Source organism: Poecilia formosa, unplaced genomic scaffold, assembly GCF_000485575.1.
Source record: "Poecilia formosa unplaced genomic scaffold, Poecilia_formosa-5.1.2 Scaffold65, whole genome shotgun sequence".
NCBI lineage: Eukaryota > Metazoa > Chordata > Actinopteri > Cyprinodontiformes > Poeciliidae > Poecilia > Poecilia formosa.
In genome coordinates this window covers 1630969-1643879 of record NW_006800004.1, presented here as the reverse complement: position 1 = coordinate 1643879, position 12911 = coordinate 1630969, and the positions used below count along the sequence as shown (strand labels likewise).

The following is a 12911-nucleotide window of genomic DNA, read 5'->3' as shown; positions in this document are numbered from 1 at the left end:
ATTTTTTATTTTTAATTCATGATTTGTTTCATCACAATACTGTGATCTATGTTTACACAAAAGGCAATGTCTTAAGACACTTCCTTATTACTGTTACGTACTTATTATTCAGCTTTGCAATTAGAAAGTTTCCCTATTTAAAAAACAAAATAGATAAACATAAAAAGTTTATATACAATCATCATTGTGATAATTCCATTCAATCCAATTCCAAAGAACTTTATTTATCCTAAAGGGAAATTACATGTCATAGTAATTTATATCATCCAAGTATCATCAAAGAGTTGTGGTGATGGGTGCTAGGGTGGCGCAGGGGCAAAGCACAACCCATCTACTGAGGACTTAGTCCAGGATAATGACTGTGATTTTTCATGGCAGTGGTTGCAGGTTCAATTCCCAGCCTGGTGATATTTGCCGCACATCTTCCCCCTCTCTCATTACCCTCTTTCCTGTCAAATTACTTTAAAAGAAAGGCCACTAGACCAACAAAACCTTTAAAAAAAAGTTGTGGTGAATGCAGGATATCTCGTACCAGTCAGTTTTGCGATGAATCTGAAGAGGCCTCTGACTCAAGACTGTTGCTGCATGACAGGCCCATGTTACTGTCCTATGGACATATTTCATAAAAAAATCCTTTCATTTCAGTGACTCCATCAGCAGCTATGATATTCCACACTAACATGTCCTGGATGACACCATCCATTGTTGGCTAGCACTGCTAATCCACCTCATCTGCTTTAACCATTACCATTTAAATCTCTATCTATTAACAGGTTATAAAGAAACCACACACTTTTTGTAAACATAATCAGGCTCCTTGTATAATTCTGTCTGCATGTTTGATAACTCCTCTTAATACCACAGGTAGCGTCTATTTAAACTGGCAGGTTTCCCTGTAGAGGTCCAGATTTTGCTCAATGAATTTCAGTTTCTCATTCCAGAAACTTAAAGTTATTATATTCTAAAATCAAGTTTAAGAAGTTTGTTTGGGGATATTTTTTTTGTTAAAGCAATTATCTCTATCCATTAAATGTGTTTTTCAACCACTTAGCTCACGGGTGACCAACTCCAGTCCTCCAAACTCAGTGTCCTGCATGTTTTAGGTGTGTTCCTGGTCCAACCACAATAAATTAATGGTGGCATTACCTCCTCAGTACATCATTTGCAGAGGTTTAAGGGGAACATCTAAAACAAGTTCTTGAGAACTGGGGGTGGTTGATGATTTGAGGGGACGCTGCAGAACTTGGAGGATGTCTTCTGTCTTAATAATTCCTCTGGCTGTGAAACAGGCCCTCAGCATGATGCAGCTGCCATGCAGTATTCTTTTTGTCATGATGATTTTTTTTTTCTAATCTGAGGGAGGCAGTATAGCTCAGAGGGTTGAAACTTGGCCTCAATTGGGTGTTTCTGAGAGGACAGACCCCAGACATGACCCACAACTGATTTTGGAATTGATAACTCTTGCATGGCCCACACACCAACCCAACTAACAATGTCTGTAATTGGCCTAAAACCCAAATCAAACGAATTTTAATGAGCTCTCCCTTTTGATGATGGGAGGGGTGGTCAGAGATTCATCCAGGATATTGACTGTGACTTTTGGTTTCACAGTCTGTATTAACCAACACTATGACTTGGAAAATTGTTCTGTCAGATTTAAAACAAAGGAACAAACAGTAATTGGTAATTTGAGCTTACAGTACCGCTTGTCTGACTTATGATCACCCCAACATTAGACTGATTGTCTAAGTTGGAATGCAGTGATTTAATATACTTTAGTTTCCCAATGTGTTATCAGCACCATCTAAATCAGATGTTCTAAATAAGCAGCATGAAGCAGAGTTCAAGCTAAACATGATTATGTTTCATCACTGCTCATTTCTATCTGTTGTGATCTTAAAGGATCCGTCCTTTAACTGTTTGGACCCTTGTAGACAGTCACATAGTAAATTTACTCTGTTTGGCAGTGCTTTTCCAAAGAGGGGAGTAACAGCTAAAGTTAGAAACATGTACTATTTGGAGGTTAGAAATAGACTCAACAAATTCTTCAATAAATTACATGCAAAGCCCCCTTACATCAACTGATACCTGATTGGCTGAGTCAGGGCTTTCCTGCAGGAGGGGGGAGACGCACACTACTCCAAATTGCACACAGACTGTGCTGATTGCTGGGAAACAGAAGACTGTCCAGACTTTAGTTTAAATGCAAAATAGAACCTCCCAGTGTTGTGTAAGTAAGGAGAAAGATAATTAAGAAGAATGGTCAACAGCTTATAGAGTTTATCATTTATATGTTTTAATAATTGCTCAAATAATAATTTCAGGCTTTAGACGCTGTTTGAATGGCTGGCTCTGTTCTGTGTAAAATACATAGGATTTGGATTTGGTGTGAATGATTCTTTCTGACTGCACCTGCCAAAGTATCCTCACATAACGCTATACTGGGTTAAATTATTGCGCATGATGGAACGCTCAGCGGTGCACAACACTCAGGGCAAACCGCTTCACCTACATCCTCTCATCATGCTGATAAGATGATAAAAATAGTGATGGTCTTTCTTCCTGCAGAAATTTTTCATAAATATGGAGAAATGCTGCAGATTGTGACGAAAACATGGAGACATAATATAGTGCCAACATATAGCTGTGATAGGATTGTTGGGATAGCAACAGGACAAAAAACATTTGTGAGCTCCAATATGTAGCAATGTGTCACGATTGCCGTGAAAAAGTGTTCACCCCCATTTTAGATTTCTGCTGCTTTTGTCATACAATTTTCGGTTCATAAAACAAATAATTTTTTGAAGATAATTTGACTAAATCTAAACTTCAGTTTTCAAATAATTATATAAGAAGAAAACAATGCATGCAAACCAGAATTTCCTGAACAATTTAGCCCAGGTTTGGCTTGCAAGTACTATATGATGAATTAAATATACACTGCAGATAAACAGGAAGTAGTTTAAAAAAAAATAAGCGGTTTTCTTAATCATATAATAAGGTTATTAAAATACAAATTTTTTTTTCCACAAGGGCTAAAATAGGTGAACGACCAAATTCATATTGTTCTTGAATTGTAAAGCAGAATGTGCAAAATTGGTCAAAAGCCTAGAAATGGCCTGCAGGTGGTCCTTTGGGCTCCTGTGGTTAAGTCAACGTCTACCTTGCTTTAGAAGGTCATCTGAGATTGGAGCTACGCAGATGATTTGAGGTGCCAATCTATGTCAGATCATTTAATAAATAAAAATAAATGAGTATATTGAGGAGGCAATGTTATTTTTCTGGCTGACTCATTCATTAATGCAGTTGAGCTTCAGTGCAAAAGTCAATCAGGAAAAAAATTTCATTTATTTAGCAATAAGTTTGTATTTGCATTGTCCATGAAATGGGACTCAAGCAGCAGTATGATTTAACCAGCAGCTAATTATGACTGTTCACACAGCTATCAAATTGTATAAGCATTTTAATCTTAAATACATTTAAATGTTGACAATTTTTTTTATGTGTGTGTTTAAATGCAGCAACAAACTTAATATTTTGAGATCCACATTTGGTTTGAGAGGTCAAGTGCTCTTGGGGGCCCTCTGCTGGCCTGGGTCCCCTAAGCAGCTGATTTGTTTGCTTGTGCCTTGGACTGGCCCTGCTCCCTGGAGTCAGGGAGTGGACCCCGGTGGAGATTGAGGAAATGTTTCATTGGGCAACCCTTTTTTTTAACAATATACGTTTGCTCTGTTTGAAATCATTTGTAAAATTAATTGATAAAAAATAATTTGTAAAACCCCTACTTTTAGTCCTGCACACATGAAAAGCACTGTTGCCTGTCATCCAGTCCAGTGATTTACAGAACACTGTTCAGACTTTAGTTCTACACTGGAGCTCCTTTTTCCATCCAACCCTCCTCCTTCACTTCTCTTTTCCCTTTGAATGGCTCTTGAGAGCGCAGCGGTTGTGAGGCAGCGCTGGGCCTGAAGGGCACTTTTCAGCCTGGCCAGACACACTCGGGTCTTGCTGCTTGGCTGCGCAACATGGGTCACCGCCTTACATTAGGAGGACCCTGCCAAAGTCAGCCAAGCGGAGCCCTGCGACATACCTGGAAATGAATGGACAAAACTCCAACAAAGCAAGCTGACTGTAGGATTTGTCTGCAGTGTTTACATTACTGATATCAAAAATGTGTTTTTCATCTGTTATGTGTCTCATTAGTCGAATTATTTTCTAAGCCATAAATCTTCATCTAGCTAATATTCATAACAAATTTGGAGGGTGGCCAACAGCTCTGATTGGTGCACCTCATCTTGGCACAGTGTGGAAATTAAATGGCCTCGTGTGGAGGGAGTGCGGGTTCTGCTGAGGTCATAAGAAGGGTCCCGGTCGCTGTTATTTACACCGAGTTCACGCTCTATCCATCAACAAGCCTTTTTTCCTCACCGGAGCGTCTCCTCTGCATCCAACATTCCGATGATCTCGATGCTCTTCGAGGTGGGGCTAAATCCAGCGCCTTTCCAATCACGTCGCGTGGGCGGAGCCTGACTCTCGTGCTCTCTTCGTTATGTCGCCGCCTGCCCAGCCTGTGCTGAACATGACAAAAAGCGAGAGGATGGAGCGAGTGAAGTAAATCCCTGCTGTTTTATTCCTCACAGCCACTTTTCCTTTCTTGTTTTTAGAAGACGGAGCGGGGTTTGGATACAGGAAAAGCACTAGTAGTTGAGAGCAGCTGTCTGTCTGGTTTAGACTCGCAGCCTACAGCAGTTCAGATCAGATTTCACATTCAGCTTCGACCAGCTCAGCTGAGGGAAGCAACCAGAGAGGCTCGTTGCTCCGCGCTCTCCCTCTCTAACGCCACCTTTTTTCTTTTTTTTTTCCTCCCCTGTTGGCGGAGTGTCTCTAAAACGCTCATAGGAAGAAATACCAGGATTTATTTACCCTCTCCTCCGTCCTCCCTTCTTCTCCTCCTCTTCTTCTTCTTCTTCTTTTTTTATTTTTTTTTTTACTGTATTTATTTTTACAGGAAATTATCAGCGTTGGCGACAAATAGAATTAGATAAAAGAAATAAAGGGTGGCCGAAGACATGGACGAGCAGCCGAGGTTGATGCACTCTCACACGGGGGTAGGCATGGCGGGGCACCCCGGCCTGCCGCAGCACTTGGAAGGCACCGGAGGAGCCGACGGCGACGGGAGGAAGCAGGACATTGGAGACATTTTACAGCAAATTATGACCATCACGGACCAAAGTCTGGACGAAGCCCAGGCCAGGTAAGAGATTCTCGGTTTGGTGTCAGAGGGAGGCGGCGGGAAACTGGAGCTTATTTTTAAAGAAAGCAACAATAGTACATTTATCATATCTGTGCTATATTTATAAAGAAAGCACAACTTTCAACTAATTAAATTTCAAATATAACTTTAAACTATAATATTAAAGCTAAAGGTCGAGCTCAAACCCACAATTAAAAATATTTTTTAAAGAATGGCGTTTATTGGCGACGTGTCGCCAACTTTAAAAAAGGACTCTTTTTTTTTTCGAAAATGCAGACCGAAAAAGCTGCATTTCTCACTTTTTAGTCATGAAACATATCCAACGAGAAACAATGTACCCTAACCGGCAATATACTTTGCTATAGATGACACAAGATTGAGTTTTAAAAATGTCATCCATGTTGTTTGTCCCTTATAAAAGTGAGTGAAGCTTGAGGAATCACTTTTAAGTTGTTGCGCAGTTTCATAAAAACACACAAACGAATGGATAACAGGTACACAACCTAACAGTATTTGTATTTTGTTAAGTAGGAGAAGGAAATAAATTAAGAAAGGCAAGAAAATATGTATATTTATCTTACAACCTAAATATGTTTAAAATTTGCCACTTTTGAGTGAGGCAATTTATTCTAGAAGCAGAGTTAGATTGCAACACCCTGAGAGCTGGCTGTAGCCATTGCTAGTTAATTTACGTCAGACCAATATAATAAAATACTACATAGCTTCATTGTTCAAGCTTGTATGTTCACCCACCTGTTCATCTTCCATTTAACTGTTTAATTAATAATTTTACTTACATTGCTTCCAACACGTAATAAGTTTCTAGTGTTTAGACTTGTTTTATATATTAAACCAAAACTCTCAAATTTATCACTGAAACAGTTTTCACGCATTTTCCAGCCAATTCTATACATACTCACTTACACAACTAATAATCTCTTTTTATTCTTGCATATTTTTTATATTAAGAAGTCATGGGTTCAGTTGGGAAAAAAAAGAAGATTATTGTCCACTCAAATCTTTGTACAGTTTTTCAGTGAGTTACAATTTTAATAGAACTTAGCTAACATGTAATTTAGGATATTTCCATTTGTCAAACGTGCTTTTTTTTTTTTAAGGTATTACAGCATCAGCAGCTAAAACATTATGATCAACATCATTAAAATGAGTAGCGCAGAGAAAAAAAACAGCATTTTCAGGTTGTTGAAACTCTTCTGTGTATCTCACGGATTAGAAGTTGGAACTGTTTGCAAATTTTCTTCAAGCAAGATCTGAAATGAAGCCTGGCACTTAAGTTTATTGTATTAGTGGAACACTTGTTGTGCTCCTAGATCATAATATATATTTTTTAAACACAATTTGCACTGTAGCACTTTGTGAATCAGAATGCACTCTGAGCTCTTCTCCATTCCCCAGACTTGAGGTCTGTCTCTTTACATTTTTCCTGCCCTCAGTTTTTGCTCACCAAGCCACCTCTCTGTTTCAGGAAACACGCTCTCAACTGTCACAGAATGAAGCCGGCCCTTTTCAACGTTCTGTGCGAAATCAAAGAAAAAACAGGTAGGTCCGATCAGCTCCCACGTCGCCACATCACACTTTGCACGGCCAAGAGCCGTGCAGCAGGTACAGCTACGCGGTGTGCGTTCCCTCCTGCAGCTGTTCAGCACTAGAAACCTTAATAAATCCCGCGCCATAACATGGAGGAAGTTTCTACGGCATAACAGCGGAAAGCAGCGAGCTGGATTGTGACACGCACGCTGCTGTCTCCCCCTTGTGAGTTAACTGTCAAGTCTGCTGAATACGTCTGTCTCTATTATGTTTTGTGTCTCTCTATTAAAGCAGTTGTGAAGCAGCATGTCAGCAGAATAATTGCTTTGAGAGAAATAACATACAAGACGTAAAGTCATGTTCCCAGAGCCGTTTCCACCTTCTCCTCACCCCGTGATATATTTTTTATTTTTTTCCGGTGAAATTGTTGCACTTTAGTGTGATCGTGTCTTTTACTCCTCCGTCTGCAACGGCGGTAGAAACTTCCACCGACGAGATGGAAGTTGCTTAAGTGTGCCGGCTTGCTCTCGGTGTGTTTCACACTCATCGGCGCATGAAATCTAACCGAATGGGTGGAGGCCGAGAGGGAGGGTCCCATTGTCTGGAAAGTTGCACATACTTGACCTTTTGGGGACGTTGGTGGCTGTTTATGTTGGTGATCTTCCGTCACCTGGTGCTGTCACGGATGTTTTCATCAGAGCTTATTTTACTGCCTAACTAAACTCCCCTCCCCTTCCTCTTCCCACCTAGCCTGGCAGTTTATCTTGACTTGGCCGCAGCCTCATGAGAGAGAGAGAGCAACAGGGGGAGGAGGTGTGTGTGTGTGTGTGTGTGTGTGTGTGTGTGTGTGTGTGTGTGTGTGTGTGCGCGCGCGCGTGTGTGTGTGTCTGTGACATCTGTTTCTCCCCACACCTCGCTGAAATTCAAACATTGTGTCTGAGTCTGAGCATCCAACTGTGTGTGTGTGTGTGGGTGCGTGTGGGTGCGCGTGCGTGTGTGTGTGTGTGTTTGTCTTTTGAAGTCCGCTGCTTCTCTCTTCTTTCTGTTGTCTTGGTATGTTTTCTGGAGGGGGGAGTGACACAGATATGCGTGATGTTTCACTCCCTGCAGCTCGCCGGGGTTCACCCAAAGTTCGGCTGAGTGCAAAGTAACCTGGACAGCTTCCTGCCTTCCCGTCAGCTGGTAACCTATTAACACAAGGTGCGGCTAATTGGAGATCCGGGCCTTGCTTGTCGTCACGTTGGAGCTGACTTCTAGGTGGAAGTAGAAAACGTTCCTGCAGTTTTACGCCGGTTCCTCAAGTCAGGTTGACGCTGTCTGTTTCTGGATCTCCTCGTCTGTCTTCTCAATAATATCTTTTTTCTTTTTTGTTGGTGTGATTCAGTAGGGTAAAAAAGAGGGAAATGGTCTCAGTACTTTAGATTTAAAGTCAATTTGTTGATTATAATTTTCTGTGTTAAAAACCCCAGCAAATGCTTCTTTTAAAGACAAATTTAGAAAAGCTTGGAAAATAAGTCAACAAAATAATTTGTTTTCTTCTATTTTCATGACTAAATGATGAAAATAAAAATGCATATTATCATTTCTTACATGTGTGAGGTATTTAAAATACATTTTTATGGATGCAGGTGACTTGTTGCTACTAGTTTGGTTAATTTTCTAATTTATTCGCATGAATATTTTTAGTGTATTTATTAATATAATTTAACATGTGTGTTATTGCTGCTTCTGTTATTTCCTGCCATAGAGTTATTAGCAGTAGATAAGTGAAGCTGTTGCTCATTTAATCAGATCGGTGTGCCGCTTTGCTATCAATTCAAACGATAACATTGATGCACTTTTGAACGTTGGTGTTAATGCTTAGACGTCCAGTGCCAAAGGGACTGAATAGTCTCCCCGTCTCCCACCTATTGCTGTGCTCTGCCTGTCAGCTGACTGAAAGATGGCTTTACTTACAAGAAAAACAAATTCCATATTCCATGACATTGTTATTTGATATTTTTGGTGGGTGATGCAGACTTGGAATTTTATAGGAATATTTTGTGGAACTGTTATGATAATGAAAAAGACTATGATAAAAAAAAAAAAACCCAACAATTTATTGCTTCTTTTCTTTTAGGTAACTGTATGGCTGTGAGTGGATGGCACATCATTCATATCACCACAAACATATTGATTGTTCTTAATAAACATTCCCATTTGAAACAGTCTTCATCAGAACACCACTTACTTAAAAATGTGATTTATTTCCCTGAGCTGCACTAAGTAACTGCATTTAATCATGTTTTTCAATTTACTGATATTTATTGCTGCTCTTGTAGTGGAGAAAATAGTAAAAACAACATTTCCGATCATACTGTCAGTTTTGTTTTTTTATTTACTGTAAATAACTGAAATTTATCATGACAACGCATGACAACGATAAATCAAAATTCTTACCATGATGATAATTTTTTCAAGATAAACGATACAACAATTGACCACCTATAATAAATACTGTGATCTGCCTGAGTTTCTAACTAGAGGTGCAGAGAAAAAACATGATTCTATAGAGAATCACAGTTCGTAGTCCTTGGCACCCAGAATCGATTCAAATGCTCAAAAATCATCAGTAAATTCCTGTCAGGTGTTCGTCTTCGTCATCTTATCATTAATCCTTAGCAGACAATTATCTCTTTAGAATAATAATGGCACTAGGTCATACGCAACTTAAAGAAAAACAGGTTTTATTTAATCCTCGGCTGTATTTTCTTTGTAGATGTTTTTAATTTCCAAAGCTCCTACCTATTTATAACATTTCTTAACACAAAAACACGGTGGGGCAGCTGGTGGACTGTAGCGCCCCTATCACCAGGCTTATCTGGATTTGTGGGGGAAACCTGCATGCTACTGAGGAATATTATCTCTGCTCCCCGGATACTGAGCTGTTAGCATGTCATGTCATATGAGACACATAGCAACGGACAGAGGTCTCTTCAGAAGTGACTGCTTGACTGAATATACCTGGGATGATCTAAGTTATGACAACATTTTTAATTTGAATGCCGGGATGACCAATTTCTTGGCCAGCTGATTAATTGGTGTCAGTTTCCTTAATTTTGGGAGATCAGTGATCAGCTGATACTTAACATGTGAAGCTGATCTTATCCCCCCACTTATCTAACTCAACAAATGTCTAAAAATCAGACACTGTCATCTTTTGCTCTGCCATGAGAGAGGTTTGACTGACAAACCGGCTCATCAGGTCATGTCTGCATGTTTGCAGTTAACAATAGTAGCCCAACTTGTTGTCAACTCGGCAACTTTATTGCTTTTTTCAGAAAAAAAAATTGGTATCGGCCAAAATTGGAATCAAGCATTTTAAACATCGGTAATCGGTGATCACCCAATCGGTGCATTCCTATTTGAATTACAATGTTGTGAAGCATAGTGTTTTTACTAAAGGTCATGTGACCTCAGACCAGCCCAGCGCTCTGCAGACGTGCCGTGTAAACGGAGCGGCGGCAGTGGCTCGCCCTTTTCGGGAACGCTCACCCCGCTCTCTGCCCGGGTGGATCTTCCATCCCAGCATCACACAGTGCTAGTGCTGATATTGAGCCTGAACTTCTGACCTATGCTGTGTATGTTTTTTTTTTGTTGTTTTTTTTTTTTTGCTGGGATGAAGCGAGGAACAGCCGACAGAACCGCGGGGCAGTGCAAACAAGCACAATAGGGGAGGAAAGGCGAAGGAAGGAACACTTTATTTAAACCACGGCCATCCCGTGTGAGTGTGTGTTTCTTTTCGGCAGACAGCGGTTACGGTTCGTCTCCAACAGCTTCATGGATGTCGTTTTGCTTTCACCATGCAGCTTCAGAATCAAAACGTGAAGCTGAACCCAGCAGTTTATAATAGAAAATCCCTCTGCTCTGATTCTATCAGACACCTTGCAACAACATTAAACCTCTTCCTCACTGCTCTGCCAAGCTGACAGCCATGAAGGAATCAAACAATCCCTCCATCACATATTTTCAAGTTATGTTTTGTCTCGGTCCTCCCCCCCTTCCGCCCCACCACCTTTTTCATGATTGATGAAAAGGGCCCTTTAGATAAGCAAACGGCTGACAAACTGATTTGGAAAATGAGCCGCTTTGACCTCTGTAAACACTTCGTCAACATCATAAATCTTGAGCTGTGTCAAACAAACCCACTCCTTGACCGAGCTCACTCTGCTTTGACTCTCTGTTTAGTTTCTTTCCTCTCAACCTCAACAAAAGGCCGCCTTTCCCTCGTGCCGTGCGTGTTTGTGTAGCGCACGGTTTCAAGCCTAGGGGATCCTCCAGTTAGGAGAGCGACCGGCCGAGTGATGTAATGTTATTTTTTGGAAGGGTGAAAATGGGGTGTTTTACAAGGTGGTAGGGGATAATGTTTGACAGGATTAAAGGAGCCAGAGGTCTGATTGTGGAAGGGGGGTGGAAGCCCTGGACCGCTAAAGTCTCGCCAGGCATGGCTGGAATCTGTCTGCTTGTGTTACAGCCGCTGATCTCAGGACAGTAACGAGTTGCCCACACGGCCATCGGATGTGAAGCTACATCAGGCTGGTGACTTTATTAGCAGCGTGATTGATGGAGAAGGAGTTGTTGTTAGCAGCATTAGGGAAGGAGTCATTTAAGTAAAAAGCTTTAGTACATGGTTGAAATTGTGGTTTTTGTTTGAATCATTGCTGTAGCCATTGATTCAAACAATGAATCAATGACTACAGCATTGATTTATTGTTTGTTTTCCAATGATTTATTTTAACTAAAACTACACAGATTAGAACCTATTGGTTCATATTCAAGATCTTTAACCTGAAAAAATTCAAGGTGTTAATGCATCTCTAAAAAGTCTTAAAAAGTCTTAACCATCACTATCTACAGTAACTCTGAATGTGAATTAATTTTAGTTGCAACATCATTTAATTTCACTTTGAGATCAGTAAAGTATTTTTTAAATTTGAACTTCATGTATTTAAAATTAAAACCTTAAAATATCTTAAATTCATTTAAAAAAATGCAAGTTGGCCTAAAATACATTTATGAATGGTCTTAAATTTTGTCATGGCAGGACTATTTAATCTCATGTAGTTTTGTTTTTTTCATGGGACTTTTCTGTCAGGCAAAAGTTTGGGCCACACAGACATCTTCATTGCGTTCTGGTATTGGAGGCGGTTGAGGCTACAGCTAACTAGCTGTTGATATACCCTTGCTCGCTTGTCTATTTTGGGTCTATCTTGGGTTAAGTATGACTTTAGAGCCAGCTGGCTGAACAATGTCTGTTTTCACCTCTGACTCACTTCTATTGCCAAAGAAAAGTTTCAGCTGGTTACCATGGGGATTGTGGTGCTCTACAGCCTATTGCAGAGAAGCACAAAACTGCTGCCAACTGCCTCAAACAGACCCCAGAAAAATTGCAGGGTTTTTTTTGCCATGCTTGATTGTAGTACAGCAAGATGCCCCAAACATCCACTATATTTATATCTTCTTGCTCTGAAATTCAATTTAAGGTGGCATTAAAAAGGTCTTATGTTTTATTTATTTAACCCTTATTTAACCAGGTAAGTTGATTGAGAGCAAACTCTCATTTTCAACAACTTAAGAAAGCTTCTTGAAAAATCTTACATTTTTCGCAGATGCGAACAGCACAAATCCTTGAATACCTGAGACTTCCTCTCAAAACAGTTATAACTGCCTATTTTTATAGTTCACACACAAAATATACTTTTATATGCATTAATGCACACAGTGGGAACTGTTTCCGTATTACTGCTGAAGCTAACACCTTCAGTCTTAATTATCTCTGCTCTTATCGGTACTCTTACTTGGCGCCAATCAGCGCCAAGTAAAGTAAATGGCACTCCTGGATTGGCTGCCTTGCAAACGCTAGCCAATGGCGTGTCATGTAGCATTGCGCTTTGATATTTCAGCTTCCCAAGCTACATTTTCTTTTGACTATATTATGTATGCTCAACAAAAAAAATATTGAACCTTCAATATTTGGTATTGCTAGCCACTGAAGTTTGGGCCATTTTATCTACTAACCTGGATGTAAAGCATATGGATCATTAATGGGTCACAAATGTCAGTTTGGCAG

The 12911-nt window shown here is 40.1% G+C and overlaps 1 protein-coding gene across 3 annotated transcripts in view; it reads left to right on the top strand.

The window, feature by feature from the left end:
- The first annotated feature begins 4475 nt into the window (after positions 1-4475).
- Positions 4476-12911, top strand: part of LOC103139833 (pre-B-cell leukemia transcription factor 1) — a 79976-nt gene continuing 71540 nt past the window's right edge. Inside the window, exons 1-2 of one of the 3 annotated variants that reach the window (XM_007554676.2) lie at positions 4476-5254; positions 6741-6814. In XM_007554676.2, the coding sequence (XP_007554738.1) occupies positions 5070-5254; positions 6741-6814 (259 nt within the window). In that variant the 5' untranslated portion in view covers positions 4476-5069. The remainder of the gene's footprint in view (positions 5255-6740; positions 6815-12911) is intronic. The other 2 variants (XM_016672757.1, XM_007554674.2) reach the window with 2 other exon arrangements.